A 19648-nucleotide genomic window follows, 5' to 3' on the forward strand; every position below is an offset into this window, starting at 1 on the left:
CTCCCAACCTGACGTTTCCTCCGTAGGAGTTTAGATGTCTTGTTTGCTTCTTGTCTCCTCCCCCCCCCCCCTCAATCATCGTATTCTTCTGACATTTGATTTGCATATGTAACCCCCCCCCCCAGCAACGAAGTGACACATTTGTACTATTTTGCCTTGCTTTTGTTTTATTTCTATGTTTCTTGTTATTTGAATTCAATAAAAAGATTTAAAAAAAAAAAAAAAATGAACTGACGGATTCTTGAAATATTGATGAGTGAATATAGGCAGTGAGTCTGAGTGCCCACAAACCAGAATGGTAACAGAGAGATAGAAAAGTGGGCAGAAAATCTAGAACAGGAGTTGGAGTCTAAAGTGAGCCTAGTATGGGGACTGTACCAGAGAAAATTAACCGGGACAAAGTCATCCTAGAAACCAAGTTCTAGAATGAGCCCTGAACAGGGACAGCGATGATATGGCCGCAAAAGTAACAAAAGAAGACAATTCAAATGCAGTAGATGTAGTAAAAAAAAAAAGCTGGCAGCTCAGGGGGCAAAGGTCCCAGAACCGGAAAAAAGAGGGGACATAGGTCCCAGAAGCAGTACCAGAGGGGACAAAGGTCCCAGAACCGGCAACAGGGGACAAAGGTCCCAGAACCGGCAATGGACAAAAGTTTCATAACCAGTACCAGAGGGGACAAAGGTCCCAGAACCGGCAATGGACAAAGGTCCCAGAACCAGAGGGAACAAAGGTCCCAGAACCGGCAACTGGGAGAAAGGTCCTAGAACCAGAACTGAAGGTCCCAGAACCAGTACCAAATGGGGGCAAACGTTCCAGAACTAGGGCGGAGAGCCCAGAATGGAAACCAAAGCCGCGAACTAAAACCGGGTCTATGAGTCCAGAATCTTTGAAAAAAGAAATTTAGGCCCGCGATAAAGAACCCAGAACCTGGGCATAGTCCCAGAACCAAAGAAGAGAACAAAAAAAATGGACAGAGCGAATCACAACTAGGGCTAAGGGTCCACCCTCGAAAAAAGTAATCTTCAAGCTAGAAAAAACTCCTAACATCTCATGCGGTACTGCACTTGGAAATATTGAAGAGTACCCAGGACTGTGGTATCTGCTGTTGGAGTTCTACGGCTCTCACAACCTAACAGTAAAGGAATCTGTAACTACAGCATGGAGGCATCTGTTGAGCTGTTCATCTTCAACTTGGAACTGAAAGCGGTGGGGGACAGAAACAGATTGAAGAAAGTGAACTGTCTCTTCATGTTGTTGCTGGACAAGGGCAGTTTGGAGAAAGTGGACTGTCTTTTCCTGTTTTTGTCAGTCTAATAGGAGTAGGTGGTGATGCCTGTTAGTTGTTTTGGGTGATGTCTTTCACCTCACCCTTCACTCTTGACACTCTTTACCCCTAAACGCTCTTTTGCCTTCGCGAACTAAAATAGTTCACGACGTTGTAGACCTTCTACCTGTCTTAATTTTTTTTGTTGTTGTCTTCCATACATTAAGCTTCCTGTTTTGTGATTTACTTTTTCTCTGTAAAGGAGGAAGATGTGTTGTATATTAGTTCTTCATGTAACATGGCTGACAGTGGTCATTAGCCCTTACTTTTTGTTCTTACCTCCTTGGCCCCTCAGAATACCTGTGAGTGTTCTAACTTGTACCGGAGTGTTCCACTCTTGTCAGTTGATGGTCTGGTCAGCTGGCGAGTTGTGCGCTCTGCTGTGTCTACAATAAAGCTACCTGTAACATAACTAGAAGTGTGTTGAGATCCATTTACAACAATTTCCAGCACCATTTCCTACGTATGCATACACTAAAAAAGGCGTTCCCTTGAACTGAATATGGCACCCAGACCTTGTGATGGATAAGCCTGATATTATGTTTCCTGCCCCACAAATGAGGTTTAGGAGTGAATGTTAGACGTTTCCTTTAATGGTAAGGTCTGTAGGGCCTCACTGCAAGTATCTGGTATTCTGGTTTTTGAGTTTGGCCTCAACCTCACCCTAATCTGTCTCTTGACATGAGTGAGGGCCTGGACCTGTTCTATAACCTGGAGAGGAGCACCAAGCAAGCCCTCATTTAACTGACCAGGAACTATCATCCCTGATATCGGTTTAGGATGTAGAGCAGTGGTGACCGCATTTTATGTTTTGTAAATCTTTAGTTTTGACCAGACCTTTTTATTTGTGTCATTGGAGTGGAGGCCTACTGGGCGACTCATCTGAAGTTCTGCTTCTGTCTGCTAAACTTGATCCTAGTAGTGCTAACTTCCCAATTGTATGTTATAAGTGTGTATATATGTGGCTTGTAGGGACATGCATTGTGTGTATGAGTGAATGATAATAATGGAGGCCTGTGGGTTACTTTTTGGAAGCCTCTGGCCTTTCCCTGTGCATAGGATGGAGTTGAGGTTGTGTTCCCCGAAATTGGAAGTGTATTGTTGACAGTCCTGAAGCTGGATGGAGGAGGCCTAGACACTGACGTAAAGAAAGAGGAGGCACAGCGTCTTAAGAAATTTGGTTAGTGTCCTTTTGCTTACAAGATCTGCTGATTAGCCTTCCTGACCACTGCCAGTTGGTGGAGTCTGGGGGTGAAAGATGGGACTGCAGTTTCAGTTGTTAAAGGTGAGAAGGGTCCTTCATGTGAGGCCAGCCTTTTGTTTCTTTCGTGATCAGTGTCAGCTTGGCTGTTATTGAGTTTGGTGCAGAAAGCTCAGACTCTGTGTGTCTCTTGTGGGTACTGAAGACTACCCTGCTGTGAGGAAAACCAGCCTGCACAAAGGCTGTACCTGGACAACAGCTTAGAAGGACAGAAGGACAGATGAAAGAAGAACCACCGCATTCTGGTTCTGACAATGGAGACCGAGGATCTGTCGACATACCCTGGCTTCTTTGACTGTGTAAATGTGGGAGCCAATGACCCACTTGTTCCATTTGCAAGTTCTCTTCGACCGAGAAGGGAATGCACCAAAGAGTTCTTGAAGAGGAGTTCTTAGAGGACTACTGTGAAACCAGAACTGGCGTCTGCCTAACAGCCAACTTCCAAAAAGTGAGGGGCCATAACCTGGAGTCTGGCCTGGCTGGAAAAAGCTGAATGTCTGACCTGAAACACCTGAAGCCAAATTGCTGTTAAGGTAACCTGACAACCGTACAGAGGTGTCAAGTACCTGATTAGCTTGACCCTTGTTACTGTGTTTGTCCATCAGCCAAAGGAAGCTTAGAAAAGTAATCTCAGTGCCCTGAGGAGTATGGGCTGCAGACTGTCCCTGTTGACAAATCCTGAAGGAATCGTGGAGAGCGGTCATCGCTGCTGCTCCCATGAATTTTGTGCCCAAAGTGAAGTGTGCCCCCAACCACAAGTTCTGTGCTCAAGGCATAGTGTACCTCCATCCAGAAATTTGCGCTGAGGCAAAATGTCTCTGCCGTTCAACGAGTGCTGTCCTCGTACTTCCCATAAGAGGGTCCTTCATTCACCAGAGTGGACACCTGATAGTGAGGACATCCGATGTTGGCTCCCATTGCCATTCTGCTGTGATCTGCCCTGAATTGGAGAGGTCGAGCCTCCAGCTGATCTATCTTGCCTCAAATCGGAAGCACTGTGGTGAGATGAAATTCTGAGACTTTCTAAAGGTGCTGAACAATAGGAACTGAATTTACGGGTAATCAACACCTAAGTTTTAATACCTGCCTGCGAGATGCTGAAACCCAGGCGGGAGACTGAGCTAGACCAATGGCGGAGTAATGCCTGAAAGAGGAGTGGGGTGGAGCCTAACACAGGGCGCAGTAAACCATTTCAAGAATTGTGCCTGTTTTATGTGCTGTGAAGTATGGCGTTTTAAGTGTGTAGATTTAAGTACTGTTCTTTTATCATAGAAACACTGTGTTGGACATTCATTTATTGCACTGCTGGGTGATTGTTGAGTGCTGAGTTTGTACACCGCAAATTACCTCCCTGAGAAGACTCCGATTGCTGACCATCACTCCCACTGAGAATAAAATACTGAAGGGGTTCTACTCGGACCAGGTTGCAGAGCCATAGTAGGACAGGCCTTGGAGGATCAGAGGCAAATGACCCAAGCCACACATCTAAGGCCCAATAGCCTCTGCTTGCCCTGTGGCCCCAACGGGGTTTGACATTTTCTTGTTATCCATCCTTCACAGACCAGATCTTGCACTAGTGTATAACCTGGTGTTGATAGAAAACACCCTCTCAGTTCTCTCCTCAAATTCTCCCTGAATTCCTCCCAGGGTTCAGGCACACTCCAATGTAGACAGGAACACAGCTTACATTTTCATATAGGACAGGCCCCCTAGTGACCAGCAAGGGAAGAATTGGAAGTCATCCAGAGGATATGTGAACTCTGCTTTCTTTGCAACTTCTAAGGAGGAGGGTTAAGGAGGCAGCAGGATGGGAGAATCAAAGAATCCTAGAAGAATCTACTCCTTCAAAGCTTGGGGGCAAACTTCCTATTCCTTGTTGGTTCTACCTATAATGCGGAAGAAGCTAAGCCATCATCTCCCACCTGTTCAACTATCTGACCCTCACTTCTAATTCAAGCAGCACAAGGTCCAGAAAACTCCTGGTGCTGAGGATTATAGAGCTATTGCCACTAGCAGAATTCAATCCGGACTTCTGCGCTTGCAAAATTTGGGATCAGTGGGACATCATGGAAACTCGTCACTTCAGCCTTCTACCCCTTTAAAGAGTCCTTCTATACTGTGTCTGTAGCACAAATCTTGTCTTTGCTTTAGCAGTGAAATAGGATTGGGCATTGTAAATAAACAGGTGTACAGTTCAACATGGCCCTCTGCCCAAGAAGAGGGTTTGGTGCGGAGTGAGATTACATGCTGCTGCTTTATGGGCGAGTTTGCTCCCCTTTTCATGGTCATGGGTATAGCAGTGGCGGTGATGCTGGCCTCCGTGCTATAGTGAGATGCAACGTAACCCCCATCAATATGACTAGCTGGCGAGGGCCCAGAAGATAAGTAGCATCAGCTGATCTCTGCTTTCCTGTCCAGAACTCTCTTGTGAATGTGTCGGAGTCCCCCTGGTACTAAAGGAGCACCTCACTTTTATTAATACTTTTCTGTACAAAGTGGTGAAGAAGATATGACTTCCATCACCTTAGGATTGCTGCTTTGCAGCTAACATTCCAGTATTTACCGGCAAACTCTCTTATCACATTTTTTGCCTTTGCAGGGCTACAGGCCTGGTGGTGCCCTTTGTTCAAGCAGTTTCTCTGCTGCAGTAGCTAAAGCTAATCCCCTCCCCCCACAGTCAACTGCTTCCTATTTTGAAAGAGTTCAAGTGCAACAGTATCTGCAGCAGGGCTTCAGAGCCCATGGTTGACTATTGAGTCACAGTACTGTTCTCTAGTCGGAATAAAAGGTTTTCAGCACATAGGATACTTCCGACTATGTGTGGTTAGCTACCTTAGGAGGGTTGCAGATCCAGGATTATAGGTAAAGAATCATCATATTAGTATTTTAGAATTGGTTGTAATTTTCCTAGCATCGAGAGACCTCCTCAATTTGGCGAAATGCAAATCATTCTAGTCTACACTGACAACACAACAGTATCTTCTCTGTTGGAGAAAGATGGCTGTATGCCTTGCTTTTTAGGCCTTTCCTCTGAAAACCTATTCACTATTTGTGAAAGAGCCACTTCAGTCTGAAAAATCCCATGGGGTTTGAAAGGTCTATTTTTATCCTGTAGACTTTCAGTGTTCTACTTACTTTGTCTCCCTTCCATTTTGTGGCACATTTCTGTTTAATGCTTGTTGCTATGGCTGCAAAAAATGCAACCATCTTTTATTCCTCCACTCCCCAGTTCATTCAAGGAAAGACATGATTTCTAATTGGTGTGCATATGTACCACTTGCATTGCCCTTCCTAGGAAACCTCACTTTTGCCCATTTCAAGTATTATTTCATAGAACATCACACAGGTCATCTGGGATATAAGAGAGAGGCAATCTTGGGCATCAGAGAGAAGTACTCTATCTCCAATCCAGTTAGTCATGTTCTACTAGGATGTCAGAGGTGCCTGCCCAGTTATGTTTTTTAGCTTGTTTGTTTGCTGGGGTTGAAGAGACTTAGTAGCTTTAGGCTCTTGCCACCGATTCTGGGGAAACGTCCTGTTTGATCCCCCGGCTGATTTAGCCCCAGGAGCATTCAAGGCAGTCATTCAGTGCTTTAGGGTGTTTTACGTATGTCATTGATACAAAAACATTAGCACCTCAGAGCTTCAGTGGACTTATGGTGGCAGTAATGGACTACTGGGAAATATTTATGAAACGTTGTTCAAGTGCCTGGTTGCAGTGCTGTGGCACCCTGGCCACTGTCTCTTCATTGGCCATACCTAGTAAGATTCAAATAGTTATTAAAATATCTAGATGTCATTTTTCAGGAACGCTCATAGCATCAACTATTAAAGATTCGCCATCGCACCTTAGCTCAGCTTATTTGAGCTCCCTCAAGACGCTTGTACTTTCATGTAGCACCATATAAACCGTCTGAAAAATAAACTTACATTTGTGGGATTGATGCCTGATGGAGTGAGCTTTAAATCCTGTACATTGTTGTTGAGACACCCTAAGGGAGAGATTTGTCCCTTTTGGTGACATCATGATCATGTGAATCTGCAACAAACACTGAGAGTTTGTCATCACCCAATGGGTTTGTTCAATTTAACTTTTTGTTATGGTTTTCTTAGGGTTCACTACTCAACAGTCGGAGATCTTTGAATCTGCATTAATGAAGATCACTAACCGCAACATGGATGGGGCCTACAAGGACATGGTCACAAAACTGCAGCAGGTAACTGACATGGTAGTGGCAGACAGGACAAGTACCTGCATGGAATTGTAACATATAATTCGGGCCTCCTTTCAGGGAGGCGGAGCACTGCTTTATAGCCTGTGGATAGACTGTGATTCTATGTAATATATGCATGCTGCAAAATGAAAGGATTATCGGTAACCATCAGTTTCCTGCTTGTTCTGTAATAGATTCACTTATGACCCTCCCACGTTTACTACATATTCTATCACAGCAGCACAGGCACTTAATGTTAGGTTAGTTGTGTATGAATAGCAACAGCCACCATTATTATGACATTGACGTGCATTCTCCATGTTAGTGCGGGCCTGGAAGGTTATCGATGGTTTGATAGTGTCTGTTGTTTTGTTGGTGTTTGTATGTGGTTAGAAGAGAGTTTGTACAATGTCAGTATTCGAAATAGTGTGTGTGCATGAGTGCAGCAATAAAGTGAGTTTGATGTAGGGAGATCTTTATGGTATTTTATGTGTATGGGGGGATGTGCCGAAATACTTTCTGTGTTTGTCTGGATTGGAAGATCACTTCTGTGTTTTTTGGTCTGCCAGAGTTCAGCGCTTTTTGATTCGAGCAACACCGCCAGGTTATGTCCATATTTTTTTCTGCACGTTTCTCGAGGGTATTTTCGTGTGACGCATGACAGTCCCATAATTAAGGCTCTAGCGTTGTTTTGTTGCACCTGATGACAAGTGGGTGGAGAATGAATATTTGTAGATAGGAATGGAACAATGGTGTGTGATGCAGTTGTTGGCTATAGAGTACTCAGTCAATTTTATATATTGAGTGGTGTTAAGTGGCATTTTCCAATATTCTAAGGGTGAGTAGTCACACTTTGTTGTTCTGTCGGAGACAAGCAAAAGGTGAAGAAATGCAGTCTTCCCAGACATACAGATAAGTGGTGTGCAAAATTCCAGTAATTTACTTTCACGTAATTTCACAATAATTTGGCAAAATTGTATGTAATTACTAGAAATGCTAACACGTCATTTTGCGCTATATTTGAGCGTGAAGTGGATCCGCATGTCAATGTTTGGCGCAAGGATGCACTTAAACAAGAGCACCACGAACAACACCTGCTCATTTATGTTGTTCTGGTATGTTTGCTGTAATTGTTCACTACGAATTACCCCGAATTGTGCCATTTGCAGTACATTTTTACCACAATCTATGCATACATATGCGAAGTGAAATAATAGCCTAATTTTGAGAATTTTGCTTCACAAGCGTAACATGAAATTCCTGGATTTATGCAAATTACGCCAGCACAATTTAAATTTTGCCCAGGTCTAATGCACATCCTACCGCATTGTCATATGATTTGGCTTAAAGCATCAATTAATACAGAAAAACTGAATATTGAGCTAATGGATGCTCTGCTTTTGTCCTTGGTTGTATTAATGGTAAGAAAACTGATCTTACAGGAGCAATCGCAGATTTATGCTATGTGAGTGACATTGGTATAGCATCTTCAACGTCTAATAAGGAACTGAAGGGCTTTCTTGATCTGAATGTGCGTAACGTACAATTTATTATGCTTCTGTTCAAAAAGAGAAAAGGATAGGAAGACCTACAGAGTGAGTGGGAATTTTGTGTGTTGCTGGTTGTTTTTCTGTCTCTCCGGCCTGTTATATAATTTGAGACTGTCAGCGGGATCAGAGGGATATATGCCTTGGTGGATCCCAGAGAAGTAAAAAGGCAAAGCATCAGCCTCTTCTACCCCCTATTGTCTGCTAGCTACCTCTTTTTAAAGCTGAAGAGAAGGAATACGAACATTGGAGCTGGAGTTAATGGAATACTTCCCTTCATTTCCATAGGTGCACTGACTTCTGGCAGGGCAGAGGTGTCACAATTCAAGGAGAGGTGTTCCTCAGGATGCCAACAGCAGTTCTTTGGCTCTCAAGGGGATTAAGGTGACTTGCATAAGGCTGTCAGAGTGTAGAGCCTCACTGAGGTGGCTTGTGGTAGTGGAACAGAAACTAATTAAACTCCATGTAGAGATGAGTCATGCCTGAATTAGAAAAAGAAGGTTTTAAGAAAAACGGGATTAGATGGAAGAAGTGAGCATAGCGGTCCACCTTACACAAGAACAAATTCGGAACCTTGTTAATGCTGAAAATTAAACCGAGAATTCATGTAAAGCAAAGTGGCCAAAGTTATATCACGGGATCTTACAATGGGAAGATTCACAAGCCTCTTGTCGTAGGTAAGCACACTCTCCTTCCACCTCCTGCAAGTTATTTATGGTGGTTGGTGAACAATCTCACAGACAGTCGAGGAATCTTGGTTTGCATTTCTCCACCACACACACTCTTTTACCTTTCACTGTACATGTCCTAGGCAATGAAAGAGCATATTCCTATATTTAGTCACCAAGCTTTAATGTGTTATAGAGTCTTTTTAGGGTTTAAATAAGACTGACCGACTCTATAAATTCCTGGCAAGGTTGCAAGGTGGGATGTTTTAGTTTTAAGGACTTTCAAAATATTTATTTGCATAGGCAAATAAGAGTATCTCAAATCCATGTCCGATAACCAGACAGTATTTGGTGATCAAGTATTGCTCTTTCCAAGAAAACATGTATTCTATTGCTAAACTGTTCCAGATTTTTGTTAAATACACAAATGTTAATATTGCTCATATCCTCTAAGTGACCAAACTCAGCAGCAACAAAACAAGTTGCCTGGAACGGTCGAATGTCTCACTACTCCTTAAATACACAGCACACACAGTCCTCTTTTTTTAATCACATTGCTGCAAAAAAACAGATAAAAAGCCAGCAATAACTAGTATAAACACATCATAGCTTGGTTTGAATGCAAATCTTCCTCATAAATTTTGGAAATTCTTCAAAACCTCCCTCCCCATCGTCTCTCCTTGCACAGCCTCGGACATCACATAGCAAACAAAACATGTTACACAAATCATGGAGGATTGAAGTAAGGGCAGGATAATATTAGATTCAGTGTCTTTAATAAAATCCAGATTATATATTCACCATTAAAATAGTAATTTTAGGGTATGGTGCGGAGGCTAACTTGATACATGGCCACACCTTGCAACCATACAATTGAAGTGCTGTCAACTAGTTTAAAATAAAATTGCCTGAACATAGAATCATTTGACCGATCTTCTGTATGTAAAATATCCTGCAAACTTCCACCGAACATAAATGCCTTAAAAGCTGAAGTTCCCCATAATGAATGTCCTTCAAACACAACCACATTGGTAGCAGTTATCGTCTTAACTTAATTCACCCATCTAGATAAAGTGAGCGAAGGCACCAGTTTATGTTGTGTTGAAAAGTAATAGCTGCAAAACACCCATTGATCTCAAATCTCTTGTCTGTTTTCACAAAACTCACACATATTTGCATTATTTGTAAATTTAGGGTAGAAAATGTTGGTTGCCAAAGTCTACATTCTCCTAGATAAAGTAAAACGAACACATTCCAGTGGAAACAATTTTAGAAACTTCCAAAGCTCTGCTATCTGATGCCCTCGTAAAGGAAACCAAACACTATAACATTGTGAGCTTAAAGGGCAGGTTACTCAAAGAAAGAACCTTGTTACCCTCCCAGCACTTGAAAAGCTGAAGTACCTGGTTCACATCCCATAATGAAGTATACTTGGTGAATGGGAGTCAGGATAATCTAACATTCCTAAGCAGCCTCTTCACCAGCATATCTTGCCGGCAGGAACCCCACTTACCCATGGTCTGCTGCAATGTAGACATGTAAAGAATAATTGTCCTGTATGCAACACTTTCTCAGATATCTCTGTAATGTAGTTTACCATCTGAACTGTATGAGCTGAAGTGGGATCAGTGTTTCTTTCCAAACACCAGCAAACTAATTTCTGTCACTCCAGTCGATTTACTCTGTGTCTGGAGCCAACAATTCAGAAATAAGTACTGATGCTCCTCTTGAAAGCTCTGGTATCCTCTAAATTACCCAAAATTCACCATCTTGTTTAACTTCTCAAAGGGACTTATTAATAACTCAAGCAACTAAGGAAAAGAAATAAGAAATCTATGGACTTTTCCATCAAATTGGAATCCATGCCTGTGCCTCTCACAAAGGTTCTACCATCACCAATGGTACCCCTGTTGACAAATCTGCAACAACATCTGTGAAATAACTGAAAATGGAGGTAACGTATACAACACCATAACTGACCAATTCTGTTGAAATGACTCCACTGTCACAGCTTCTGGGCACCAGTTGAGGAAACTCTGAGTGTTCAATCTGTTCATAAAAAGATCCACCCTAAGTGTGCCCCATTTCCTCTGTATGTTCAGAAACACTGCCCTGTCCAAACTCCAGTCACTCAAATTCTAAACCTTTCTGGAAAACCAGTCCGGCACACTATTCTTTGAACCTAGAATATGCTGCGCTCGCACCATTATTCTCTTCTTCAAAACAAAATCCGAAAATCACTTAATCTTTGCCAGACCACCAAGGTCTCTCTATTTTGTTTGCATATCTCACCGCAGACACATTTTCATTTGTCCTTATTTTCTTCAATTTCTTTATTGTTAACTTTAATCTTAACCCCCCTTCCACTGTATGAACCATAAAATTCAGGAACTGTGTTGCTTATTTTGGTACTTAATTTGATTTGTTTCTGTTCACCACAAATCCAAAGGCTCCAAAAAACTCTGCTGTCATTTGGATCTGCTAAGTCACCTGCTTGTCCTGCCCCATAAATAGAATATAGTTCAGATAAGTAATCAGTCTTACATATCTGATTCTAAACTATGTCACCAGAGGACCCAACAACTTTGTAAAACACCACGAGGTAGATGACAGACCATATGGAAAGCTGATGAACATCCCACATCATTCCACCCTAAAGGAACTGTAAATATCCTTGATGAGGATGCCACATTGGGATAGAAAGGCATGCATCCTTCAGATCTAAACATGTCAATTAATAAAAAGCGACAATTTAATAAGAAAATTAATCCCATCAAATTTGAAGTAATAATACATTATACATTTGTTTAGTTCCTTTAAATTGATCCCCGAAATTGCGCCATTTTCCTTCTTTTCTGCCACAAACATAGTGCCCATAAACCTCTATGTCTTGTGTTGTACCTGACCTATAGTGCCTTTTAACATTAGCTCTCTTATCTCCTGTTCTATGTAAATCCTGTCCTGGTTGTTGAACCTTAACTGCCGAGGGACCCTTGGCTGAAATGGACCACCATAAAATGTATCCTGAACCCCTGCACAGTGCCCAACACCCACAGATCTTGAATTATTATTTCCATTAAAGTGAGCAAGTCTTCCACCTATAGATAGAAGAGCAGGCTAACCTTGAACAAACTTGAAGTGCCTCTTACACATCGCTATTCGCATGAGTTCCATCCTGAAGGTCTCTAAGGGAAAAACCCTGATGTCTTTTTTTTTTTTATATACCCTTTATTCACAGCTGTATCATCAGAACAATGACAGTGCAATAAACGTCTGCGTTACATCAGCTGGTATTTTTCATTTCCCCCCCAACTACAACAACCCACTTTGTCATGTTTATTCCAAAACGGGGAGCCATCAGCAATACAGTTGGTCTAATTACGGCGTGTTACACAACTCATGCACATGTCTGTATTCGTTTTCTGTAATTTTGTGGGATCTAACAAATGACTAACTCATCTTCCCTCCCCCTCCCTCTCACCTCCCCCGCACATTCCCCTCCCTCCCCGTCCCCTGGTGATCTATGCAACTCACTTTACGTCTGAGCTCGGTTTGTACTGGCTTTCACGTAACATGATAAGTGTTGTATTCTTGCATGACGTACGACCCACGGGGGCCATCAGATCCCACCTTTACTGTCCCCAACTCCCACCCCCTAACCCTGAGAGCCAAGTCCAGGTGCCGGGGCCAGGTCCATATCTTCAAGTGCTATGAGCATGACCTCCCAGTCTTGGGATATGGGGTATTTTCTGTGGCCCCATATTTCCTCCTTCCTGAGACCGCCCCCTCTGCCCTGCCCCATTTCTATACCTCAGTTTGCCATATGTGTGTTCCCGGTGCCCTAGGGGATTTCCATCTCATTGTTAATGCCCATATTGCCAGTAGTATAGCGAAGTCCAAAAGTTTCAGCCGGGCTTTCTGCGGTTTAGGCCGTCTGCGCAGCCCCAGCAGACATGGCAGTGCCTCGACCGGCACCGGTAGGTTTGTGACCGTATGGAGCACCCGGCACACCTCTGACCAGTACTCCCGAAGTCTTGTGCAACTCCAGATCTTATGGAGGAACCCAGCGTCATCCTCCCCACAGTGCGGGCATCTATGGGGGGCGTCCGGGAACATCAAGTGTAGTCTTTTAGGAGTTAGGTATGCCCTGTGCAAGATCATTACTTGTATGAACCTGAACCTAACGTTTTGCGATACCCTCCGGGGATGCTCCAGCACCATACACCACTCTTTCTCTGTCATTATCCTGTCCGTGTCCTGCTCCCAGGTGTGTTTTAGTGTTGTGGTTAGAATTGCGGCGTGTGCCCTGATGCCAGTGTACAGCCAACGTACTAGGTGACCCCCTGTGCCCATGTAGTATAGTAGGTGAACTAATGCATGTTGTGGGGGTCGGAGACGTTGCGGTGCCCATTTAGTGCGTATGAAATGTGTGACAGTGGCGTGAAGCAAATATAACTGTGGGGGGGGGGCACCGGTGGCCTGCCGGAAGACGTCATGATCCAACAAGTTGTCATCCCCGAAAAAATCACCCACCTCAACTACGCCAGCCTCCTGCCAAGGGCGCATTGTTCTGCCAGTGAGCTTACCTTGTGGCGTCGGGATTCCCAATAGAGGGATATTATCCGCATACGCCACCGTTGGGGCTGTGTACGCCAGGGCCCTCGGCCAACATACTAAACCCGTGCGGCGGAGTGGATGGCAGTCCATGGGGATGCGGCTCCATGGGAGTAATAATGTGTGTAGTTCACCTCGGTTCAGCCTCTCAGGTGTGTAGCCTATTTCGTGTAGGTTCTGCCCTGCCATCCAGTAGGAGAGCCATTGAAGCTGACTAGCCAGGTAATAACCTTTGAAATCTGGGACCCCCAGCCCTCCGTCTCTAGTCCCCAGCTGCAGTTTCCTGAGGCCTATCCGGCGTCTTCCAGTCCCCCATATTAAAGTGACTAGTAACGTATTAAGGGAGTAAAAAATAGACTGAGGCAAGTTAACAGGGAGGTTAACAAAGAAGTATAGTATTCGGGGAAGCATCACCATTTTGGAAATTGCGATCCGGCCTATTACCGAGATTGGCAACGCAGTCCAGAACCCTACCGAGCTGCGGAGCCATGTAATGGCCCTCTTGATGTTTTCGTCTATCTGGTCCTCAGGTGTCCTGTACACCTGAATCCCCAGGTACTTAAACGTAATTGGAGCTATTGGGATAAGATGGGCCCCAAAGGGAATGGGGCCTGGATTTGGGATGTCCCGAAAATAGAAGCTGTTGGACTTTTCCGGGTTAATGGCCAGGCCTGAGACCCCTGCAAAGTGCTCAAATATGTCATAGATAGCAGTATGATCCGCCCCCAGGTCTCGTAGGTATAACAGAATATCGTCTGCTTAGATCGATATTAGGTCGTATGTACCGTTATGCGGTATACCTCTTTGTCCTTCTTTCGTACGCAGGGCTATGGCCAGGGGTTCCAGAGCAAGAACAAATAGCATTGGGGACAGGGGGCCTTGTCTGGTGCCCCTGTGCTCCGCATATGTGTCAGACACATGACGGCCTGTGCGTGCTTGTGCCGTAGGTGCCGTGTAGAGTAGTCTGATCCACGCCAGGATGGAGTCTGGGAGCCCAAACCTTTGCAAGGAAACATAAAGGCCCAGGACAAGGAATCAAAGGCCTGCCTAAGGTCCAAGGCTATGCAGCCTGCTCTAGGGAGGGTCTGTGGGGTTGTTGCCATGATAGCATGTAATCTCCTCGTGTTCATTGAGGTACTTCTACCTGGGGGAAAGCCGCACTGGTCTCTATGGATTAAGGCAGGGAGATGGGCCTGCAGCCTCTGGGCTATTGCTTTGCTAAGAATTTTGTACTCGGTGGAGAGCATCGATAGGGGCCTGTAATTGGACATGTCGAGTTGATCCCTACGAGGCTTCGGCAATGGGACCACTAATGCTTGCATAGTGGAGTCGGGTAGATGGCCTTCCTCCAACGCCGTCCGGGACACCTTTTCCAATACAGGTACCAGGGTGTCTGAGTAGGTCGCGTAAAACTCCACAGGTAGCCCATCCATGCCCGGTGTTTTGTTACGGTTCAGGGACTTAATGGCAACGTGTATCTCATGTTGTGTAATGGGTCCCTCAAGGTCCTTCTTAGTGGGAAAAACCCTGATGTCTAATATGCAGATCCACTTAATTCTATGTTATAAAAAGATTTACCACTTGGACTAAGTAAGTTAAGTTATAGGGTCTTCTTGTCCAGGGAATTATCTCTGTCTTTGCTCTCATTGAAAATATTCTTAATGTCAGGCTGAGCTTTTTGTTGGAATACATACCCCAATATGTTTAGACACACCCTCAATGAAATTGTATCCAAATAGCCTACATTGAGCTGTTGGACCTCTCTCTTTATTTGCCAACTCTGTCAGTATACTTTCCAGTTTCTCCTTTGACAAAGTGGTATTTGACGTACTTGGTAGGCAAATCATACATTGAACCAGTTGACACAAATCCTCTGCTTCAATCTGCCTTTTATTTACATACTCCCTCTGTCAATGGGGTGTTTTATCCAAACTCAATCCTGCCAAGCTCTAATGCTTTCATTTAGACCTTTATAAGTGTCCCTGTTCCCTCTACCTGTAAATGTTAGAACGTTTACTGGCATCCAACTCTGGAATTATAGACGTTTTATTCAGAAGCAGTGATCATGGGTGCTAAAACCTCAACCTAATTCTCACCTCGGTATTTCTCATCTTAACCAAAATTCTAAATATTCCTTCACATGCTAAATTGGACACCACTCCAACAACAAAGGATATTTATCAATGAAGTGTCCCACATACTGTTGACTAGAGAATCAAACAATACATTGTTTTCATTCTCTTACCCGATCAAATTGTTTTCTGAATCCAAGTCAGACTTGAAGTCAAACTCTGAACAGCTAACTCTATCTCTGCTCCTCAGAGGACAGCTCAGAAGAAACCTTACTATACATTCTATCGTTTAAAACCTTTCTTTAATTGCTCCCGTCTGTGCTTTTTCTCCAGCCACCATGTGTACCCTCAGCACTTCCTTTTCCCATTTCTTCAAATTTCTTCATTGCGCCCTCATTTTAATATGCGCTCCTTTGACGCTTCTTTGCAAACAGTTGTCGTCTTCCTGGACGCCATTCTCCAGCTCCTCCTGTCACTTACAGACCTCTCCCCACCCACTGCTGACCACAGCCTTTCATCCTCTGAACACATCCCAGTCCTACACTACCTCTGTTTGTCCCCTCAGAAATGGGATCAGTCTTTTAAATTCCTTTTCCAACCTCTTGCCTATCGCCCTTTCACTCGACTGCCCTATTTAGTCTCCTTGCAGCCCTCGTGTCCAAATCCTACTCATTGTTCTACTCTGCCACTCTGTCAAACCCACTCTTTTAACCTTGCTACTCTAATAATTTGATCAATTTACAACGGCAGTCTAAAATCCTTTTGACCCCCACTTTACTGCCATGACTGTTGTGTCACCTTTACAATATCGTCGACCCATAATTCCTATGCTAAGACATTCAAATGGCTGTCCAGTTTAAAAAGGCTTGCCTTTCCAAAGCCTTGAAATTGGACACTGCATGCATACCGTCCTCCAGCATCCTGCCCCCGCTCGCCCTACCCTCAAGAAGGTTAATCCCCAACCTACAAGTCTCAGGCCTGCATTTGCCACCCAGCCACCTCGGTAACACTAATGGGACCAGTGGCGTAACAAAGGTCTCCACGGTGCGGTGGGGCCCCTGAGCTCCATTGGGCCCCTTCACCACACTACACTGGCCTGAGAACTCTTGCATGAGTCCGGAGAGGGGCCTCGCCATGTACTTTGCAGGGGACCCCCTCAAATGCCGTTACGCAACTGAATGCTATACGGTAAACACTGGATTAATTAAATTAACTTCCCAGAAACCAAAAGCTGTCCCATTGGCCAAAACCCCACACCATTTTTATACTGTCACAGTCACCTCATAACGTGTTATTAAGTAAAAAATGTGCTCTGGAAAAAATAGTAATAGCTCAGCAAATCACAGGCTTCGTAGCTTTTTGTAATAACTTGCATTCCTATTTTAACCAGTGACATTCCACTAGTATGTTGCACTTATCTGCGTATGAGTAGCACTAACAATACAAGGAAAAGGACTCCTTTTAAGGAGTAGTTTATTACACAGTTCTACATCCCTTATTTTGTTGCTGCCGTGACTGGCCATTAAAAGACCTTGGCCTCCTCCCTGCCTTACCATAAATTCAGAATATAACCCTAACTCTCATACTATGCTGTACGGAGACCTGCCGGACGACTAGAACACTTTTAAGCACTTCACGATCCTTAGTATCCTTCTGAAAAGGAAGATTAAATTGATCTCATCTATGCTGCTATATGATCTGGAACTAGAGGACACCCTAAAACATTCTATTTATCAATTATGGTCTCTCATTTATTTAATGAACTTCCTGTCTGCAAAAGATTTCTTAAACAGTGCAATTTATTACAGTTTCCTTGTGTTATAAAATAGTCCACTGTTAATTGTTAAGATAAAACATAGGAGAATGTTGTGGTGTCAGACGATAACAAATTACCCTAATTTGACACATATGTTCTAACAAATCCCACTTTCTATTTTGGGCAATCACAGATTTGCAAAAGAAAAAAAATCCTGAAAAATAACCAATTTGCCTTCAAAATATCCGTTTTCATTTTTAGAAATTCATACTGCCCAAATGTCAGCTTGTACTTTTCATTGAGTACTCACATAAACAAATAACTCACATGGACAGATTCGGCTTCAAATGCCCACTATTACAATCGTAGGCCATGGATGCTCACCAGAACACCAGGTACGCCTGTAATGGGGCAACAGTACCCACCATTCTACCAGGTCCACAATTGTGCCAATGCTGGACATCATGATGGCCAGGATGCCCACCATATAGCAACCACAGCCATTATTATGTAAGGGGCAGACGCCAGGTAAAGGGTCCCTTGAATTAGAATAGTCAGGCTCTTGATATGTCTTTAATGGCTGCCAGTATGCCACAACTAGGCCAAGAATGCCCAAACGATGTCAAGGATGAGAGTTATTTTGCTATTGTCACAATACTATGAACAAACGCAAATGTTGCAGAGAATTAATCCCATATGAAGAGGGATAAGGGCACCAGGCATAGCTTCAAGGGAGCAACTCTGTTTATTAGGAAGGGACACAATTTCACACACAGGCACAAGCATAACTATGAATACACAGATTAATGCACATGAGGCTCTTATTAGTCTCTGTTCTGGATCCATGTCCTTGCTCGCCTCAGCTGTTAAGCTGATCATGCACCCAACTAACATGTTTTCCCTCTGGCTCTTGCAATCTCACTCTTTAGTGAGTCAGCACTGTGCAACCTATTGTTCACAATATTGTGTGGCTGATAGAGCAGGCCCCACAACATGGCCAGTTTCTTCTTGTGACTTAGCTAGATTGAGAATGGAGACAGTTGATCATGTGGCAGACCCCATAACTTGACAACATGTTTTGGGTGTTATTATGAAGCTCTGCCATTGGTTTGGTACTGGACTTGGCTTCACCTCTGGAATCTACTTGGAGGATTCTGGTGATGTACCAGGAACTCCAGTGCTATTCGTTTTAGACTGCTAAAGTATTTTGTTAGTGTCCAAGCAGTTAGGCTACTAAACTTAATTGTGTAGGATTGATTATATGATTGTTGAATATGATGATAAACATGCAGTTAGTGTTATCAAGGCCTTTTGATTATTCAGTTACAAAAAGAGCACAAACGTGTCAGATAAAATTGTTGATAAAGAAAGTGAAAAGCGTAATTTATGTACTTGGTGTAGAAGTCAACATGCCATATGTAGCATCCTCCCCTAGTCTGAGATAATGCAAAATAAATTCACCACACATGGAGCTCTGTAGTAGACGTCGAGATCGAGAGGTCTGAGATGGTTGAGATGCACTCTTATTGTGCTTTGTTGGCACAGGTTCTGATTCTTGATCTGGACTGTTAGGCGGGGTAGGCTCATTCATGATTGTAGGAGCTGACGACTGTCGAGGTAGGTGCCTAAAGTGTGAAGACCGGCGTGATGGACTTTCTGGGGTGATGCGCCATCACCATATGTCCTTTGCACAGCACAAGCCTCAGAATATCTATAGCAGAAGGAGTGTCTGTCTTCCACTTTCGTTTCTGCTTGACCGGGATCCAGTCACCTTCATTGAAGACTGTTTCCTTAGCTAGTCGGTGACAATCGGTCTATGCTTTCATGTGGCACTTCCGAGAAGTGTCTGTGACACAAACCATATCCACGTTCAAGGATCAGTCTACTGTCCACAGGGGCAGTTTAGTTCTAATCACTCTCCCAAATAACAAGGTGGCAGGACTCTCACCAGTTGTAGAGGAAGGAGTTCAACAATACGAATGGAGGGCTTGACACAGAACCTAATTTAACTTGATTCCCTCGATCAGTGCTCGCTGAATTACCCATTTGAGGGTACCCATGAATCGGTCCACAAAACCTTTAGCTTAGGGCCACAGAGCTGTACCCTTTTGATGCTCGACATTTAGTCTGAGCAGAAATTTCTTGAATTCTTTGCTATTGAACGGCGGACCATTGTCAGATTTGAGAATGGT

The 19648-nt window shown here is 43.8% G+C and overlaps 1 protein-coding gene across 1 annotated transcript in view; it reads left to right on the forward strand.

The window, feature by feature from the left end:
* The window catches only part of MCUR1 (mitochondrial calcium uniporter regulator 1), a 237300-nt gene that overhangs the window by 16487 nt on the left and 201165 nt on the right, over positions 1 to 19648 (forward strand). The window contains exon 3 of the mRNA XM_078687987.1: positions 6699 to 6802. Coding sequence (XP_078544113.1) covers positions 6699 to 6802 — 104 coding nt within the window. The remainder of the gene's footprint in view (positions 1 to 6698; positions 6803 to 19648) is intronic.

This window comes from Lissotriton helveticus, chromosome 4_1, assembly GCF_964261635.1.
Source record: "Lissotriton helveticus chromosome 4_1, aLisHel1.1, whole genome shotgun sequence".
NCBI lineage: Eukaryota > Metazoa > Chordata > Amphibia > Caudata > Salamandridae > Lissotriton > Lissotriton helveticus.